The sequence below is a fragment of the Bombus huntii genome, chromosome 7, assembly GCF_024542735.1.
Source record: "Bombus huntii isolate Logan2020A chromosome 7, iyBomHunt1.1, whole genome shotgun sequence".
Lineage (NCBI taxonomy): Eukaryota > Metazoa > Arthropoda > Insecta > Hymenoptera > Apidae > Bombus > Bombus huntii.
Genome location: NC_066244.1, coordinates 14,741,236 through 14,758,229, shown reverse-complemented (window position 1 = coordinate 14,758,229; position 16,994 = coordinate 14,741,236). Strand labels below are relative to the sequence as shown.

The 16,994-nt window shown below is 40.0% G+C and overlaps 3 protein-coding genes and 2 long non-coding RNA genes across 10 annotated transcripts; 2 read left to right on the top strand and 3 right to left on the bottom strand.

Moving 5' to 3' along the window:
• Positions 1-1,291: 1,291 nt before the first annotated feature.
• On the bottom strand, positions 1,292-1,778 carry LOC126867938 (regulator of microtubule dynamics protein 1-like). The gene has a single exon (XM_050623040.1). It carries the CDS (start codon positions 1,742-1,744, stop codon positions 1,388-1,390), a length of 357 nt encoding a protein of 118 aa, XP_050478997.1. The 5' UTR covers positions 1,745-1,778; the 3' UTR covers positions 1,292-1,387.
• A 1,030-nt stretch (positions 1,779-2,808) lies between these two features.
• On the bottom strand, positions 2,809-3,409 carry LOC126867230 (regulator of microtubule dynamics protein 1-like). Its single transcript, XM_050621470.1, has 2 exons — positions 3,141-3,409; positions 2,809-3,081 (listed from the first exon to the last, which is right to left on the bottom strand). The coding sequence occupies exons 1-2, from the start codon at positions 3,321-3,323 to the stop codon at positions 2,809-2,811; spliced, it is 456 nt and encodes a 151-aa protein (XP_050477427.1). The 5' UTR covers positions 3,324-3,409.
• A 3,193-nt stretch (positions 3,410-6,602) lies between these two features.
• LOC126867948 (uncharacterized) lies at positions 6,603-7,210 on the top strand. The gene is made up of 2 exons (XR_007690481.1): positions 6,603-6,991; positions 7,104-7,210. It is a non-coding gene; the product is annotated as an uncharacterized LOC126867948 (long non-coding RNA).
• A 1,264-nt stretch (positions 7,211-8,474) lies between these two features.
• Positions 8,475-9,661, bottom strand: LOC126867923 (regulator of microtubule dynamics protein 1-like). The gene is made up of 3 exons (XM_050623016.1): positions 9,418-9,661; positions 9,110-9,358; positions 8,475-8,966 (listed from the first exon to the last, which is right to left on the bottom strand). Exons 1-3 carry the CDS (start codon positions 9,598-9,600, stop codon positions 8,619-8,621), a joined length of 780 nt encoding a protein of 259 aa, XP_050478973.1. The 5' UTR covers positions 9,601-9,661; the 3' UTR covers positions 8,475-8,618.
• Positions 9,662-11,548: 1,887 nt separating this feature from the next.
• On the top strand, positions 11,549-16,754 carry LOC126867944 (uncharacterized). 6 transcript variants are annotated; one of them, XR_007690472.1, is made up of 3 exons: positions 11,549-12,804; positions 13,482-16,541; positions 16,661-16,749. It is a non-coding gene; the product is annotated as an uncharacterized LOC126867944 (long non-coding RNA). The 6 variants fall into 6 exon arrangements; XR_007690473.1 differs by having other exon boundaries at positions 11,552-12,804; positions 13,482-16,306; positions 16,445-16,754; XR_007690471.1 differs by lacking the exon at positions 16,661-16,749 and having other exon boundaries at positions 11,555-12,804; positions 13,482-14,624; positions 14,851-15,405.
• Positions 16,755-16,994: the final 240 nt, after the last annotated feature.

Here is a 16,994-nt window from a genome sequence, read left to right as displayed (position 1 = left end):
CTTAAGAGTCTTAACCCAGGCAATGGTGGCAAACATGAAGCGAAATGGCGTCTATATAAGCTCGACAACTAGCTCGGAGATCACATTCCCAATTCGACTATCGAACAGAACGTTTGAAAGTTCTTGACGCTTCGAAGTTCTTGACGTTTGAAAATTCTCGACGTTCGAAAGTTCTTCGTGTTTGGAAGCGCTTCGCGATTGAAAGCGTCCTTATACATCTTCACCACACTTGGAGCAGTAAGTATTTTATTTCCTTCAAATCGTTTCTTCCACTGATTTTTCAAACAATTTGTTTGAAATTATTTATTTTATTTCCTTATTTATTATTTATTTATTTTTTATTTATCTATCTTAATTTTATTTTTCCAGATTCTTCTTCGCATTTGGAAGTACTTCGAGTTCGAAAGTTCTTCACGTTTGGAAGCGCTTCGCGATTGAAAGCGTCCTTATACATCTTCACCACACTTGGAGCAGTAAGTATTTTATTTCCTTCAAATCGTTTCTTCCACTGATTTTTCAAACAATTTGTTTGAAATTATTTATTTTATTTCCTTATTTATTATTTATTTATTTTTTATTTATCTATCTTAATTTTATTTTTCCAGATTCTTCTTCGCATTTGGAAGTACTTCGAGTTCGAAAGTTCTTCACGTTTGGAAGCGCTTCGCGATTGAAAGCGTCCTTATACATCTTCACCACACTTGGAGCAGTAAGTATTTTATTTCCTTCAAATCGTTTCTTCCACTGATTTTTCAAACAATTTGTTTGAAATTATTTATTTTATTTGTTTATTTACCTATCTTAATTTTATTTTTCCAGATCGTGCCTTATAACAAAACGATGGGAGAGTGCCCGCTTGGTTACAATAGCTTGCACATCAGAAGACAATCTCGAGACAATTTACCTCGGAATTACGTTATGGTGAGCTTTATTTGCCCATGTGGTCAATTCATCTCGGAATTTGGCCTGCATCGCTACCTTTTATACCATCTGACGGGAAGGACGGGGCGAAGACCAGGCAACCCTCGAACACGTCCATATCTCCAGTTGCTCAGCAGCTTGCAAGCAGAAGCAATTCAGAGGCTTCTCAGGAATACGAATGAAGATGAACAAGAAAAAGAAGAAGAAGAAGAAGAAGAATACTCTCCTGATCGCTAAACTAATTAGACTTGGGGACTACTTTATATGGGAACTACTACTTACTTTACTTGGGAACTGTAAATAGATGTTGTGTATAACAGGTTCATCACACATAAGTTGTATTGTACATTATAGTAAATAAATTTTATACTTCTACTTAAAAGATAGATTCTAAATTTTTCTTTATCCCTTCTATCCCTTCAATTCCAATTTATCATATAATAAATTATAACTTCTGTCCAGTTTGTTAAAATTTCTTTAACAACTTCTGCGCTTCCTGTTTAGCATCTCGATCATCTTCGTTCTTTGCAGGATAATCAAGGGCCATTTTTAAATATTTCGTAGCTAGCTCTTTTTGATTTAATTTTAAGTAGGTTTTTCCCAACATTAATAAATTTTGACTATAGAAATTGGGATCAATTTCCTCTGCAGTTTCAAAATATTTTAGAGCTTCCTCGAATGATGAAGATGGCGGTTCTCCAAATATTACAGATGCAATTTTTCTTTGATACCATGTTAAATCAGAAACTTGATAGCACCAAGTACCAAGCATGTACATAAGTGTTGGTTCTTTTGGATTTGGTTCCATTGCTCTCTGCGACATTAAACATATTCGATACAATTGCTTGACATTGTGTCAAGGAATGAAATATTTATAAGTATATATATATATATATATTTGTCGGATCATCACTGGAAATGGGGTTGTGGGCGTCAAATGAATCTTCTCGAGGATTAGCCATTGATACGGTACACACAGGCGTAGTTTATTACAATGATAGAATTATTACAGTCTTAACAATTGATCACGGCGGTTCGGCACTCGCGACACTAGTGACGATGCTCTCGGGCTAAATAACGAATCCGCGGCCAACGGGATGACAACAGAACGTACTCACAAAGTCTAAGTCTGAGAATAATCACTGATCGCGAAAGCGTTACTCTTTGATCGATGAGATCGCGAGCGAGAATGCCTTTCCCGTCCCGATGATGCCACACAGGAAAACTATAACGGGGTGTGTCTAAGGATACGAGATCATCGGATTCGTCGAGAAAAGCCTTCGTTCAGAAAGTAAGGGAAATTGACGTTGCTGCTAATTGGTCAATCTCCATATCGGTGGTTAGAAAAGGATGCTAGCCGCCCTCGAGGGAAAGTTGTTAGTGGGAGACGCCGCTCGTTGAAAAATATGTCTCCCCTATCTTCCCATAGTTGGGACAAAGACCGTTTGTCTGTTTGAAGGACTTTAGTTAACTAAACCTTAAGATTTATAACGGGCCCTCGGGCTAGCCGAACATGTACTGCGGAGACGCATCGACATCTGGCAATCATCTTACTCGAAGAATAGGGTCTGCACGTGGCGAGCCACGGGACAGAAACCGTTGGAATGTTTACTGTCGCGTGTCGCCACAAATATTTCTTTTAAGGAGAGCTATAGAATTACTCCATACCTTTGTCAGGCAAAGCGTTCATCCCGTGACCGCGGCTACGTTCGGCGACTGACTGTCGCCTCGAGCCCAAGCTCATTATCACAATTCTCGAATAATTACAATCAGGTTGAATAACTACAATTGTTCAATTACAGCTATAGTAGACTCTAGGTTACAATGTTGCGGGATTATCCAAAATTCCAAAGGCTCCGGTGTTCTTTCATCTCCGACATATATATATTAATATATTATCATGAAATATACCTGCATATATTTCTTAATATTATATGACTCTTTTATTTGTGCTTTTACTCCTTCATAAAGAGTCTTAGAATTAAGAAGAATCGATGCCCATTTGTGTGCAGCCCAATTATCCTCTTTTATCTCAAGTGCTTCAAGTATTAAATCATAAGCTTCGAAAATTAATTTCTTTCCATCCACTTCACTCACAATTTTAGACAATTTATACATTGCTCTACACAAACGCCATATAATTTCAATATCACCGCTATCCTATAAAAATATTCAATTTTATTATCTACATTTATAAGTGATATACATAATGTCATTACTTTATAATTTATTAGAAGGTCATGTATTTCCTGGTATTGTTCTTGCTCGTATAATGCATCGGCTTTTGCTATTAGAACTTCTTTTGTAGTTATGATTGCTTCGTTGTCACCTCTCTTTTTTGTAAGACCCCAAATACCCATAGCAGTGAACGACGATATGGTACATAATTTTGTTGTTAACATGTACTGATTGCTGCTCTAATAATGAAAACTAATTGAATAATTTTGTATAATATATTAAAATTTATAGATCTGTGGCGGCACGGGCCACGGAACTTTTCAACGGCTCCGGATGCAAAGCGCGACGCCGCCAAAGCGCAACACCGACGTGCCCAATGTACCATCGATATCTTCACACTCTTTCCGCCGAATTCTCGGAAGAGCATACACGTGCCAGCACTGGCGGCACATCTAATGAATGCACGCTAGTGGGGGATATCGATGGGCTACGAAGGGAAGAATCTGCGCGATCCGAAACAAAAGCAGAGTCAGTCTGTCTTGCGCCATTAAATGTGTAACTCCTCGGTACTATTTGCATAGCAACGCGTCGAATGATCTCTCGGTGTCTATCGTTATTTGTTAGTTGTTACCTGTTGTCTGTTAAGTGTAATTGTTAGTTGTTAATTGTTAACTCTGATTGTTGATTAGTTCTAATTAAACTATTGTTCGTTAAAAACACCAAGAGTAGTTCCTTACGCACCTATCACCATACCACCTCAAACTGGTAACCCCGACGTGATTTAACGTGACATTTAGTGAAAGAGGTGACCGTGATAGTGCTATCGTTTTTAACCACCGATTTTGAGTGCACCGCGACGATGGAAAGTAATACACAGGGAACCATAGCCAGCCAGGTGATCAGCATGTCTCCACTGCTGCCCACGAACACGGCGGCATGGTTTGCCCTTCTGGAGAGACAATTCGAGGCAGCGCGAATTACGGAAGACACCATTAAGTACGTGACGCTGGCAAAATGCCTAAACGATCAACAGCTCCAGGACGTCGAAGACCTAATGACGAACCCTCCAGACATCGGACGCTACGAGAAATTAAAACATGCGCTCATTCGCAAATTATCCGATACGGACGCGACCCGGATAAAGAAGTTGGTGGAAAGCGAGGAGATGGGAGATAGAAAGCCATCCCAGTTTTACCAACACTTAAAAAAACTCTCCAGCCCCTCCACGCCCGATGATTTTACCCTCACGCTGTGGAGGAACCGATTACCCGCCCGCATCAGGCGTGTCCTCGCGGCAGTCGACGATTCGGACCCAGAAAGGTTATTGCGGCAGGCGGACCTGATCGCTGAAGAATTCACGGAGGATTTTCAGCGCACCGCCCGGGTAACGGCAGTAATGGACCCACCAGCGCAAAACGCTGGAGTATACGAACCAATGGCCGCCGCAATCAACGTGTTGAGCGAGCAAATATCACAGTTGCAGGCACAGATGAACGCGTTGAGCATGATTAATCATCGTCGACCACGATCACGATCACGATCACGCTCGCGTTCGCGATACCACCGACGTTCGCGCTCGCGAGATCGGCCACGGCAAGACGGTCTGTGTTTCTATCATGCAAAGTTCGGAGAACGCGCGAGGAGCTGTCGTTTCCCATGCACGTGGAAGTCGGGAAACGAGACCAGCCGTCCGTAGACGCGGCAGACGACGACGGCCTGAGTTCCCGCCGCATCTTCGTTACGGACAAGGGAACGAAGATCTCTTTCCTTGTAGACACCGGCGCCGACATCAGCGTATACCCCCGCAGTAAAATCCATAGGCACGTCAAGAAAAACGCGTACGAACTATTCGCGGCCAACTGGGGGACGCGCATCGCAACGTATGGTACCACTGCGATTGGCCTTAACCTGTCCCTAAGACGAGCCTTCAAGTGGAACTTCGTAATTGCTGACGTTCAAACGCCTATCATAGGCGTAGATTTTTTAAGCCATTATGGGTTGCTCGTGGACCCGCGAAACAAACAACTCCTCGACACGACAACCCAATTATCAACAAGGGGATATGCTGCCACGACGGAAGAAATATCCATCAAAACCGTAATCGGCGAATCGGTCTACCATCGACTTTTGGCGGAGTTTCCGGATCTAACTCGTCCACCGGCCTTCGGACGAGAGAAAATCCGACACAGTGTGGTACACCATATTGAAACCACACCCGGGCCACCCGTCTACAGTAAACCTCGACGTCTCGCACCGGATCGTCTCAAGCAAGTCAAGGCGGATTTCGCAACAATGATCGAGCAAGGAGTAATGCGGCCATCGAAGAGTCCATGGGCATCACCCCTGCATGTCGTCCCAAAGAAGGACGGAAGTCTACGACCATGCGGCGACTATCGTGCGTTGAACGCTCGCACCATACCCGACAGGTACTCCCCACCACATATCGAAGATTTCGCGCAACATCTGTACGGTAAGCGTGTCTACTCAAAAATCGACCTTGTCCGCGCTTACCACCAAATCCCGATCGCGCCAGAAGACGTTAAGAAAACCGCGATCACGACACCTTTCGGACTTTTCGAAGCAACCAACATGATGTTTGGGCTTCGAAACGCCGCGCAAACGTGTCAAAGATTCGTTGACGAAATTACCCGTGGTCTGGACTTCGTGTTCGCTTACATAGACGATTTCTTAATCGCATCCGAAACCGAAGAACAACATCGCGAACACCTTCGGATTTTGTTTGAACGCTTAAACGAGTATGGCGTAGTCATCAACCCAGTAAAGTGCGAATTCGGTGTGAACGAAATCACATTCTTGGGACACACCGTAAACGCCGACGGGATAAAGCCGCTAGCCGAACGCGTTGACGCTATTGTAGAAGTACCGCTCCCCGGGACCGTTAAATCACTACGCAGGTACCTCGGTATGATTAATTTCTACCGACGTTTCATACCGGGGGCCGCAAAAATTTTTCAACCCCTAAACGACCTATTAAAAGGAGGAAAAAAGGGCAACGCGCCCATCAAATGGACAGAGCAATCCGAAGCCAGCTTCCGCGAGTCGAAACGCGCCCTCGCTAACGCCACGATGTTAGCGCATCCGATACCTGGCGCACCTGTTAGCCTCGCGGTAGACGCATCCGACTATGCAATAGGAACGGTCCTCCAGCAACGCGTCAACGACTCTTGGCAGCCGTTAGGTTTCCTTACCAAACCGTTGAACTCCGCGCAGCGAAAGTACAGCGCGTACGACCGCGAATTACTCGCTATGTACACTGCGGTAAAGCGATTTCGACACGCCATTGAAGGGAGAAATTTTATAATTTACACCGATCATAAACCCCTTACATATGCGTTCAACCAAGATCCTGATAAGTGTTCGCCGCGACAATTCCGGCAACTAGATTACATCGGACAATTCACTACCGACATAAGATATATCAAGGGGTTAGACAATAATGTTGCCGACGCTCTGTCACGCATCGAAGCGATAGGAAAATAAAATATATTCAAAGCCAACGATATTTACAATATAATCATCGGAATAGCTCAAGCGACCGACAACTATATCGATCAAATATTTCTCTGCTGTACTTACTATATACTTAATACGACGATTGTGTAATTAATGCATAAGAAATAATAAGGCGATGGTAGATGTATCGTTCAATGTTTCAATATGTCGGAGACGAAAGGACGCCGGGGCCCCTCCTAACCTCCTAACATTGTAATCTAGAGTCTACTATAGCCGTAATGAAACAATCGCAGTTATCCAAGCCGATGGTAACTGTTCGGGATTAGCGACGGTGAACTTTGGCTCGGGGCGACAGCCTGCCGCCCAACGTAGCCACGATCAACGGGACGGGCGCTCCGTCTAACAAAGGTGCGGACCGGTGTTATGACCCTCATTAAAGGGGCAAAAATAAATAAGAATCGCACTTTCCTCCAACTCTGTTGTCATTGTATATTCTTAGAAACATTCTCGGACTTTCCATAATTAAGAAGGTTTCGCATACCTGCTGCACAATACGTCTGTCCTTTAAACCGTGTTTCATACACCAAACAAATCAACAACTGCTTAGGCTTTACCAGCCTGTTAATAAGGGGGCCCCCTTAAGAGTCTTAACCCAGGCAATGGTGGCAAACATGAAGCGAAATGGCGTCTATATAAGCTCGACAACTAGCTCGGAGATCACATTCCCAATTCGACTATCGAACAGAACGTTTGAAAGTTCTTGACGCTTCGAAGTTCTTGACGTTTGAAAATTCTCGACGTTCGAAAGTTCTTCGTGTTTGGAAGCGCTTCGCGATTGAAAGCGTCCTTATACATCTTCACCACACTTGGAGCAGTAAGTATTTTATTTCCTTCAAATCGTTTCTTCCACTGATTTTTCAAACAATTTGTTTGAAATTATTTATTTTATTTCCTTATTTATTATTTATTTATTTTTTATTTATCTATCTTAATTTTATTTTTCCAGATTCTTCTTCGCATTTGGAAGTACTTCGAGTTCGAAAGTTCTTCGTGTTTGGAAGCGCTTCGCGATTGAAAGCGTCCTTATACATCTTCACCACACTTGGAGCAGTAAGTATTTTATTTCCTTCAAATCGTTTCTTCCACTGATTTTTCAAACAATTTGTTTGAAATTATTTATTTTATTTCCTTATTTATTATTTATTTATTTTTTATTTATCTATCTTAATTTTATTTTTCCAGATTCTTCTTCGCATTTGGAAGTACTTCGAGTTCGAAAGTTCTTCACGTTTGGAAGCGCTTCGCGATTGAAAGCGTCCTTATACATCTTCACCACACTTGGAGCAGTAAGTATTTTATTTCCTTCAAATCGTTTCTTCCACTGATTTTTCAAACAATTTGTTTGAAATTATTTATTTTATTTGTTTATTTACCTATCTTAATTTTATTTTTCCAGATCGTGCCTTATAACAAAACGATGGGAGAGTGCCCGCTTGGTTACAATAGCTTGCACATCAGAACACAATCTCCAGACAGTTTACCACCGAATTACGTTATGGTGAGCTTTATTTGCCCATGTGGTGAATTCATCTCGGAATTTGGCCTGCATCGCTACCTTTTATACCATCTGACGGGAAGGACGGGAAGGACGGGACGAAGATCAGGCAGCCCAGCAGCACGTCCATATCTCCAGTTGCTCACCAGGTTGCAAGTAGAAGCAATTCTGGGGCGTCGCAGGAATACGAATGAAGATGAACAAGAAGAAGAAGAAGAAGAAGAAGAAGAAGAAGAAGAAGAATACTCTCCTGATCGCTAAACTAATTAGACTTGGGGACTACTTTATATGGGAACTACTACTTACTTTACTTGGGAACTGTAAATAGATGTTGTGTATAACAGGCTCATCACACATAAGTTGTATTGTACATTATAGTAAATAAATTTTATACTTCTACTTAAAAGATAGATTCTAAATTTTTCTTTATCCCTTCTATCCCTTCAATTCCAATTTATCATATAATAGATTATAACTTCTGTCCAGTTTGTTAAAATTTCTTTAACAACTTCTGCGCTTCCTGTTTAGCATCTCGATCATCTTCGTTCTTTGCAGGATAATCAAGGGCCATTTTTAAATATTTCGTAGCTAGCTCTTTTTGATTTAATTTTAAGTAGGTTTTTCCCAACATTAATAAATTTTGACTATAGAAATTGGGATCAATTTCCTCTGCAGTTTCAAAATATTTTAGAGCTTCCTCGAATGATGAAGATGGCGGTTCTCCAAATATTACAGATGCAATTTTTCTTTGATACCATGTTAAATCAGCAACTTGATAGCACCAAGTACCAAGCATGTACATAAGTGTTGGTTCTTTTGGATTTAGTTCCATTGCTCTCTGCGACATTAAACATATTCGATACAATTGCTTGACATTGTGTCAGGGAATGAAATATTTATAAGTATATATATATATATATATATATATATATATATATATATATATATATATATATATTAATATATTATCATGAAATATACCAGCATATGTTTCTTAATATTATATGACTCTTTTATTTGTGCTTTTACTCCTTCATAAAGAGTCTTAGAATTAAGAAGAATCGATGCCCATTTGTGTGCAGCCCAATTATCCTCTTTTATCTCAAGTGCTTCAAGTATTAAATCATAAGCTTCGAAAATTAATTTCTTTCCATCCACTTCACTCACAATTTTAGACAATTTATACATTGCTCTACACAAACGCCATATAATTTCAATATCACCGCTATCCTATAAAAATATTCAATTTTATTATCTACATTTATAAGTGATATACATAATGTCATTACTTTATAATTTATTAGAAGGTCATGTATTTCCTGGTATTGTTCTTGCTCGTATAATGCATCGGCTTTTGCTATTAGAACTTCTTTTGTAGTTATGATTGCTTCGTTGTCACCTCTCTTTTTTGTAAGACCCCAAATACCCATAGCAGTGAACGACGATATGGTACATAATTTTGTTGTTAACATGTACTGATTGCTGCTCTAATAATGAAAACTAATTGAATAATTTTGTATAATATATTAAAATTTATAGATCTGTGGCGGCACGGGCCACGGAACTTTTCAACGGCTCCGGATGCAAAGCGCGACGCCGCTAAAGCGCAACACCGACGTGCCCAATGTACCATCGATATCTTCACACTCTTTCCGCCGAATTCTCGGAAGAGCATACACGTGCCAGCACTGGCGGCACATCTAATGAATGCACGCTAGTGGGGGATATCGATGGGCTACGAAGGGAAGAATCTGCGCGATCCGAAACAAAAGCAGAGTCAGTCTGTCTTGCGCCATTAAATGTGTAACTCCTCGGTACTATTTGCATAGCAACGCGTCGAATGATCTCTCGGTGTCTATCGTTATTTGTTAGTTGTTACCTGTTGTCTGTTAAGTGTAATTGTTAGTTGTTAATTGTTAACTCTGATTGTTGATTAGTTCTAATTAAACACAGTTCGTTAAAAACACCAAGTGTAGTTCCTTACGCACCTATCACCATACCACCACATATTTGTTTGAGACTTGTGACAATGAGCTTGGGCTCAAGGCGACAATTAGTCGCCGAACGTGGCCGCGGTCAACGGGACGAACTCTCCATTTAACAAAGGCATTGAGTAATCCTATAGCTCTCCTTAAAAGAAAGATTTGTAGCGGCACGTGGCAGTAAACATTCCAACGGTTTCTGTCCCGTAGCTTGCCACACGCAGATCCTATTCTCCGGGCAGGATGTTTACCAGATGTCGACGCGTCTCCACAGTACGTGATCGGCTAGCCTGAGGACCGTCATAAACACTAATATCTAGTTACCTAAAATCCTTCAACAGATACACAGTCTTTGTCCCAGTTACGGGAAGACAGGAGAGACCTATTTTTCCACGAACGACGTCTCCCACTAGCAACCCTCCCTCAAGGGCAGCTAGCATCCTTTTCTAACTACCGATATGGAGATTGGCCAATTAGCAGCAACGTCAATTTCCCTTACTTTCCGAACGTAGGATGTCCCCGACGAATCCGATGATCTCGTGTCCTTAGACACACCTCGTCATAGTTTTCCTCTGGGGTATCACCGGGACGGAAAGTCATTCTCTCTTGCGGTCTCATCGACAAAAAAAGAGATTAACGCCAGCGACTATTGACACAAATCCCGACTTAGATCTTTGCGAGTGCGTACGGCTACCGTCCCGTTGTCCGCGGGTTCGTTATTGAACCTAGGATCATTGTCATTAGTTTCTCGAGTATCTAATTACCACGGTTACTTGTCCGGTTCTATGGCAATCGTATTTGCACTAGCCAATGTCTTCTCTATTGCATAACGACGACGTGTAATCCAAACGAAGATTCGCTTTACGCCCCTAACCCTAATTCTAATGTAAACCCGACAAATATATTTGTCGGAGATGAAAGGAAAGCCGAAGCCTTTCCTTGGAAATTTTGGGAACATCCTCTAGTACCTTAGCCTAGATTTTATTATAGTTGTAATTGCTTAAGATTTGTAATAAGCGAGATTGGGTTCGAGGTGACAATCGGTCGCTGAACGTAGCCACGGTCACGGGATGGATGTTTTATCTAACGGAGGTCTGGAGTGGTTGTATGTGTTTTCCGAGAAATGTGGTTGTGGCGGCATGCGGCCTCGAGAGCGGGCCTAGCCACGTGTGATGTTGCCTCGGAGGTGCCGATGCAATGGGACATACATTGTATTAGTAATCAAAACTCCAGGCAGAAACTGCCTAGCAACGGCGTTTGGAACTTTCTCGATGCTTCCAACGAGTGTGCCTAGCAACGGCGTTTGGAACTTTCTCGATGCTTCCAACGAGTGTGCCTAGCAACGGCGTTTGGAACCTTCTCGATGCTTCCAAACGGGTATAGAAAACAAAATGCAATCGTACAGGGAGAAAAATCTCCATGAGGCTGGCATTCTTGCGATTGCCTTGGAGAGTGATACATCGAGCATTTTCGACGATCGCATTTGCGTCTAAGTTAGTTTCGCTTAGTAAGGAGTTATCCCGGTGACCGTGGATTCGTTTGAACTCAAACATTGCTAATAGTATTATTTAATTTAATTATTCGTAGATCGTATTATTCATTAGGCTTAGTGTTTGTTAGACTTATTATTAGTTGTACTTATTATTTGTTAAGCTTAGTGATAGACCTGTATATACGTGTAAATAAAATCTCGGCTTTGTGAAACGATGGCTAGTCCACATGAAGAGTCGTCGCGCGCCCAAAATTCGAATCGTAATCCGACATATTAATATTTTTACAAGATTTATGTTCCATATACAGGGTGGTTGGTAACTGGCGGTACAAGCGGACAGGGGGTGGTTCTACGCGAAAAAAGAAGTCGAAAATATACAATAAAAATTTTTCGTTTGAGGCTTTGTTTTCGAGAAAATCGACTTTGAATTTTCGCTCGGTACGCGTGCACTTTATCACGTCTCGTTATAACGGATTTCACTGTAGATAGTTGTCCCGATGGAAAAATAAAAAAAAAAAAAAAAAAAAAATTAAAAAAAAATTTTTATTCCATATTTTCGACATCCTTTTTCGCGTAGGATCACCCCCTTGCCGCTTGTATCGGCTGTTACAACCACCCTGTATACATTTATTTAGTTACTATTCTCTGCTTATTTCATACGAATTTCATAGTCTACAGCCTACTTTATTTATTATGTATGTAACTTAAAATCATTGGAATAATGATTTTTGCATTAACATTAATGTACGTGCCAAATAATACGTGTACCGGAAATGACGTTTACAAAATGGGGCACGCGGTTGGTTAGAATTAACCGCAGTACATTTTCGTACGCTATTGATTATTTCCTGTAAATGAAGAATTTTAATATAATGTACAAAATATATAAAATTTAGCATTAAAATTGTCGCACATATATTTAAAAATTAATTGGATTAAAGTATTTTTCAAAAATTCTAAGAATGTAAGGTCGACGTAAGATTTTACACAGAACTAGTTTCCATTTTCGCGCGTAAGACTACGTCATAAAGACAGGGGTGGGGGTATAGAAAGCGGATTTTAGACGAGCAGCGTAGGCTTCCTTCAGTCATCTTACGACTTTGCTGTGAGGAGGGTGTTTTGCTCGGTGGTTTCAAATCCTTTGTGTGCAGTTGTGTGAATCTCTTCTGTTTTGTTCTACGACAAACACTAGCCGGATACAAGTTAGTATACATTTTACTTATTCAATAATTAGGTGAAATAGTTAAGAAAGCATGACGAAGACAAAGGAGAGACTTCCAAAACCGAACGCCGACAAGCCAAGTGAAACTGAACGGTTAGTAACTTGGATTAACAAAGTTCGCCGCAAACAATCAAAGTGTCGCCGAAACCGCAGACGCGATTTACGGATTGAAGCAATGCTGACGTGCGCTCTTTCCAAAGCTGAAAATGATTTACGCATCCGGCGATTATCAACAGCCTCAAAATGGGAGGATCTTAAAAAACAATGCTTGAAGAAGGTAAATTATACAAATTATGAACTCTACAATGGTGAAGACACGGAAAATCCGGGATCGTCTCAACAGAATCCCGGGGAAGAAGAGCCATCGTGTCCTGAATTGAGCAGTTTAGACGATTTCATGTCTAAGTTGGCAGAAATAAAAGTACCGTTACAACGCTGAGGTAGCGGGAAAAATGCAAGCGATTAGGTTTGGAAGACCTAACTGTGACTACTTTGACAAGAGGATTTCTCGCAACGTTTTATCTACCAAATGCGTAGAGATTTCAACAACTATATGAAATCTCGAGCGATTATGGAGCACCGTGTGTTACGTCGGTGCTGCAGGAATAGAAATCGCATTACTATCTTGATGTATATATGGATATTTTTTGTTTGCAGTCTCACCGTTCGAGATGGCATTGGGACAAGCGGAGGGAGTTGGTGTTCGCAACGATGCTGAAACGTACCGCACGCTCGGGGACCCCATGTTCTCCAATCTCTGCGCCTTTCATTGGTTTGGTTTATATATTATATTATATGTATTGGTTTGGTAATATACGTAATAATGAGCGTTCGAAATATGTTCGAAGAGTGTTCGATTCGATATTTTTTATTTTCAGAAATATATACTTTGTATGTCTTATAGTTTAAAGAAAATTTGTATAGTACATTTTAGCTTGTAGATTTAGTAGTATCGTTTAAAATATTCGCTCTATTATTCTGAACGTCAAGATTTTGTATATTTGCTTAATGTTGATTAACAGTTTCGTAGACTTTAAGAAATAAAATGAAATTAATAAAATTTGGAAAATGTTTACAATTTTTCTGCAATCTTCTAGTTCATATTAATGCCAAAAATGCTTTTCTGCCCAGCACACTACACATAACAAAATTCTGTCGCAGGCAAGAGACCCGTACATGTACCCAGGCTGTTGGCCGTCATCGGCAATATTATTTGGCCTGTCTGTGTATGAGATAAGGAACGACGAGAGAGGATTGGTACGGGATAAAGAAGGGACGGAAAGTCTTTGTTTTTAGAAAATCGTACATGAAGTTTTCTGGCTGACGAATGGATTGCACCATGATCAAGTTGTACATAAACGTCTCATCACTCCGCGCTTCCGTATCTTGAACATCCAAGCATCAACTAATTCGAAAATCGTCTGACGCGCGATACTCATAGGCTTATTGTGACGAACTACAGCAAATTGTAGCAAATCTTATTTGGTGAGCTCTAATCCCTTTTGTTCGTTATCTGTGCAAATGTGTTTTCTCATGTCCGGAAAAGTTTTTTCATAGCTTGTACCACCAGGTTGTATGCGAGTTGTCGAAGCACACAAGGCAAGCCTCCGGTGAATATCAATAAGGAGAGACAGCGCTAGGGGTAATGGCCCCCCCTAACGCCAATTCAATAGTCAGGAAATATTAGGACTGGCTAGAACAAGAGAACGCGTGAAGGGGGTGCAACTGAAGTTAATTCATAAGAGGATCCTGGAGCACCCCTGTCATACGCGTAGGGTGGTCATCGTGGAGTTTTAGTCGGTAAGAGTCCGACACTACTCTGCTGTTACGCAATTACTGCAACAGCAGAGTGTCCATGAGGATTTCTCCACGTAAAAAAAAAAAAAAAAAAAAAAAAAAAAAAAAAAAATATGGTTGTATGCGAGTTACTCTGGCTTATTAATATTCCTTGTTCAAAGTTGACCAAGCTGATAATAAGAGCTTTTTGAGGTATGGAGTAAATTGAATGCATCTTTGTTGAGTCTAGATGATCCAGAATGGCGAACTACCGCAAGTAGAGCAACTAATCGAAATAATAGACATGCACATATACGTAATATGTTTAATATGGATAGGAAATTGTTTTGAAATTTAACAATCATTGCAATAATTACGTCGGTTTGGAAGTCGTATTACTAGATACTTATTTTCACAGATTTCAATTCACTTATCCATTGATTGATGTTGGGACAAATGAGGAACTTCGCATGTTATTAGATTAACAAATAAAATGTATTGTTCCTGATAAATGGTACGCAGAATAGTAATGGAAATAAAAGACTGGTTTATATTACAGTTCAAGTGACTGATAATAGGAAAGCAGTGATGGGAAAATGAGGCAACGTATTATAAAATTGAATCCCTAAGTATAGCATGTAGATAATATTTTGAGTGTTGACGAAGGACAAAATTATGCACATTCCTTTTCCAATTCCAAGGAAATACATCATTGATGAGTCAGTTGTCAAAACACGATGGAAATTGCTCATTGTTAATTGAACAAGTTTGATATAATTACACAAGCTAAAGATTTAACTTGAAATTTGTTTGAAGAAATTTATTTTTGCTTATATCTGATGTCAAGCGCGGTATTAAGTATTACGCTTTTATAACTATTGTTTTAAATATTTTTGCGTTGAAATATTGTCGTTTGGGTGTCTGTTTTGTACTGCAAGAGTACCCGAAATAATTATACTCGTCATGTACAGCTAAACAACTACAGGCAGTTGATCCTATTCCTGGAACGCGTTGGATTCGTGTTTACATGGTACGTTGATTGGAATCACTTAGAGACGGATTACTGGGGGTATGAGTAATTATGTTTCAGCCAGGCTTGGATAGAGAACGCGTTTAATCGACGTTTAAAGGTCCGCTTAAAATACACATGCTCTGGTAGTTTCTAATTGGATCGTTATAGATGTCGTATACTTTCTGCTAAATCCGTTTTTGGGAGACATTAAGATGAAAAAGGTCGTATTTTTAAAGAGGGGGAGAGAGGTGGTATGCTTTGGATAAAGGTAACAATTTTATATGAAGGATGATTATTGTAAACATTGAATATAATTGGGGAAAATTGAGAAACTGGTGCAACTTGTCGTATTATGAGCTACAGGTCTGGTGCTGTGTCTATCTCTTATCACTTTAATACAATGGATGAGACATTTGTATGGCGTTTTTTGATAATGGAAAACGTGTTCGTGCTGTATGTTTTGCATTCAATAACAGGAAATGGTTCTGCAATTTCAGTAATTCAAAGTACTTGCAGTATAATGATAAGCATAATACAATATAAATTTGCATTTCATCCGGCTACTGAAGGAAATACTTGTTTGACAATGGAACAGATCATTGCTAAGAAAGGAAGAAACCAGCAGATTGTGTATCTATAATCTATTCTAAATTAAGATCATCGTTTCACGTTTAATATTTTAGATCTGCAAAAGGTGATTGACATTTCATTGTGATGACTGTATACATTGAAGTTATATTTGTCCTTGCTACTTTTTGTTATTTGTGAAAGTATGTAGGATGTATAATAGACAAATATAGGGAGGATACAAATAGCCTTAACTCTTCTGCAGAAGGAGAAAGAAAAATAAAGGGTGATAAGGAAATGCATATCATACCATACAAATAATTTCAATATAAAGTCATTTGAAGCATGCTAATGAAAGCATGGTAAGCATGGTAGTGTTAAATTCTTAGAAATATGTAATACCCAAATATGAAATTTGTATTATTTAAGTGTTTCAATATGTTGGGTATTCCTGAGTGGACACTTATAATTTTTGCTTTAGGAAGTTGAAGAAAGTTACATTTATGACGTGAATTTTGTAATAAGCCTCCTGCTCTATGGGAAAGCCATATTGTGAAAGCCATCTAAACATGTATGTATTGTTTAAATATTATTGCTTGATATTATTGCCTGATGTCAAGCGCGGTATATATTAATATTTTTACAAGATTTATGTTCCATATACAGGGTGGTTGGTATCTGGCGGTACAGGCGGAAAGGGGGTGGTTCTACGCGAAAAAAGAAGTCGAAAATATAGAATAATAATTTTTCGTTTGAGGCTTTGTTTTCGAGAAAATCGACTTTGAATTTTCGCTTTCACTGTAGAGCGTTGTCTC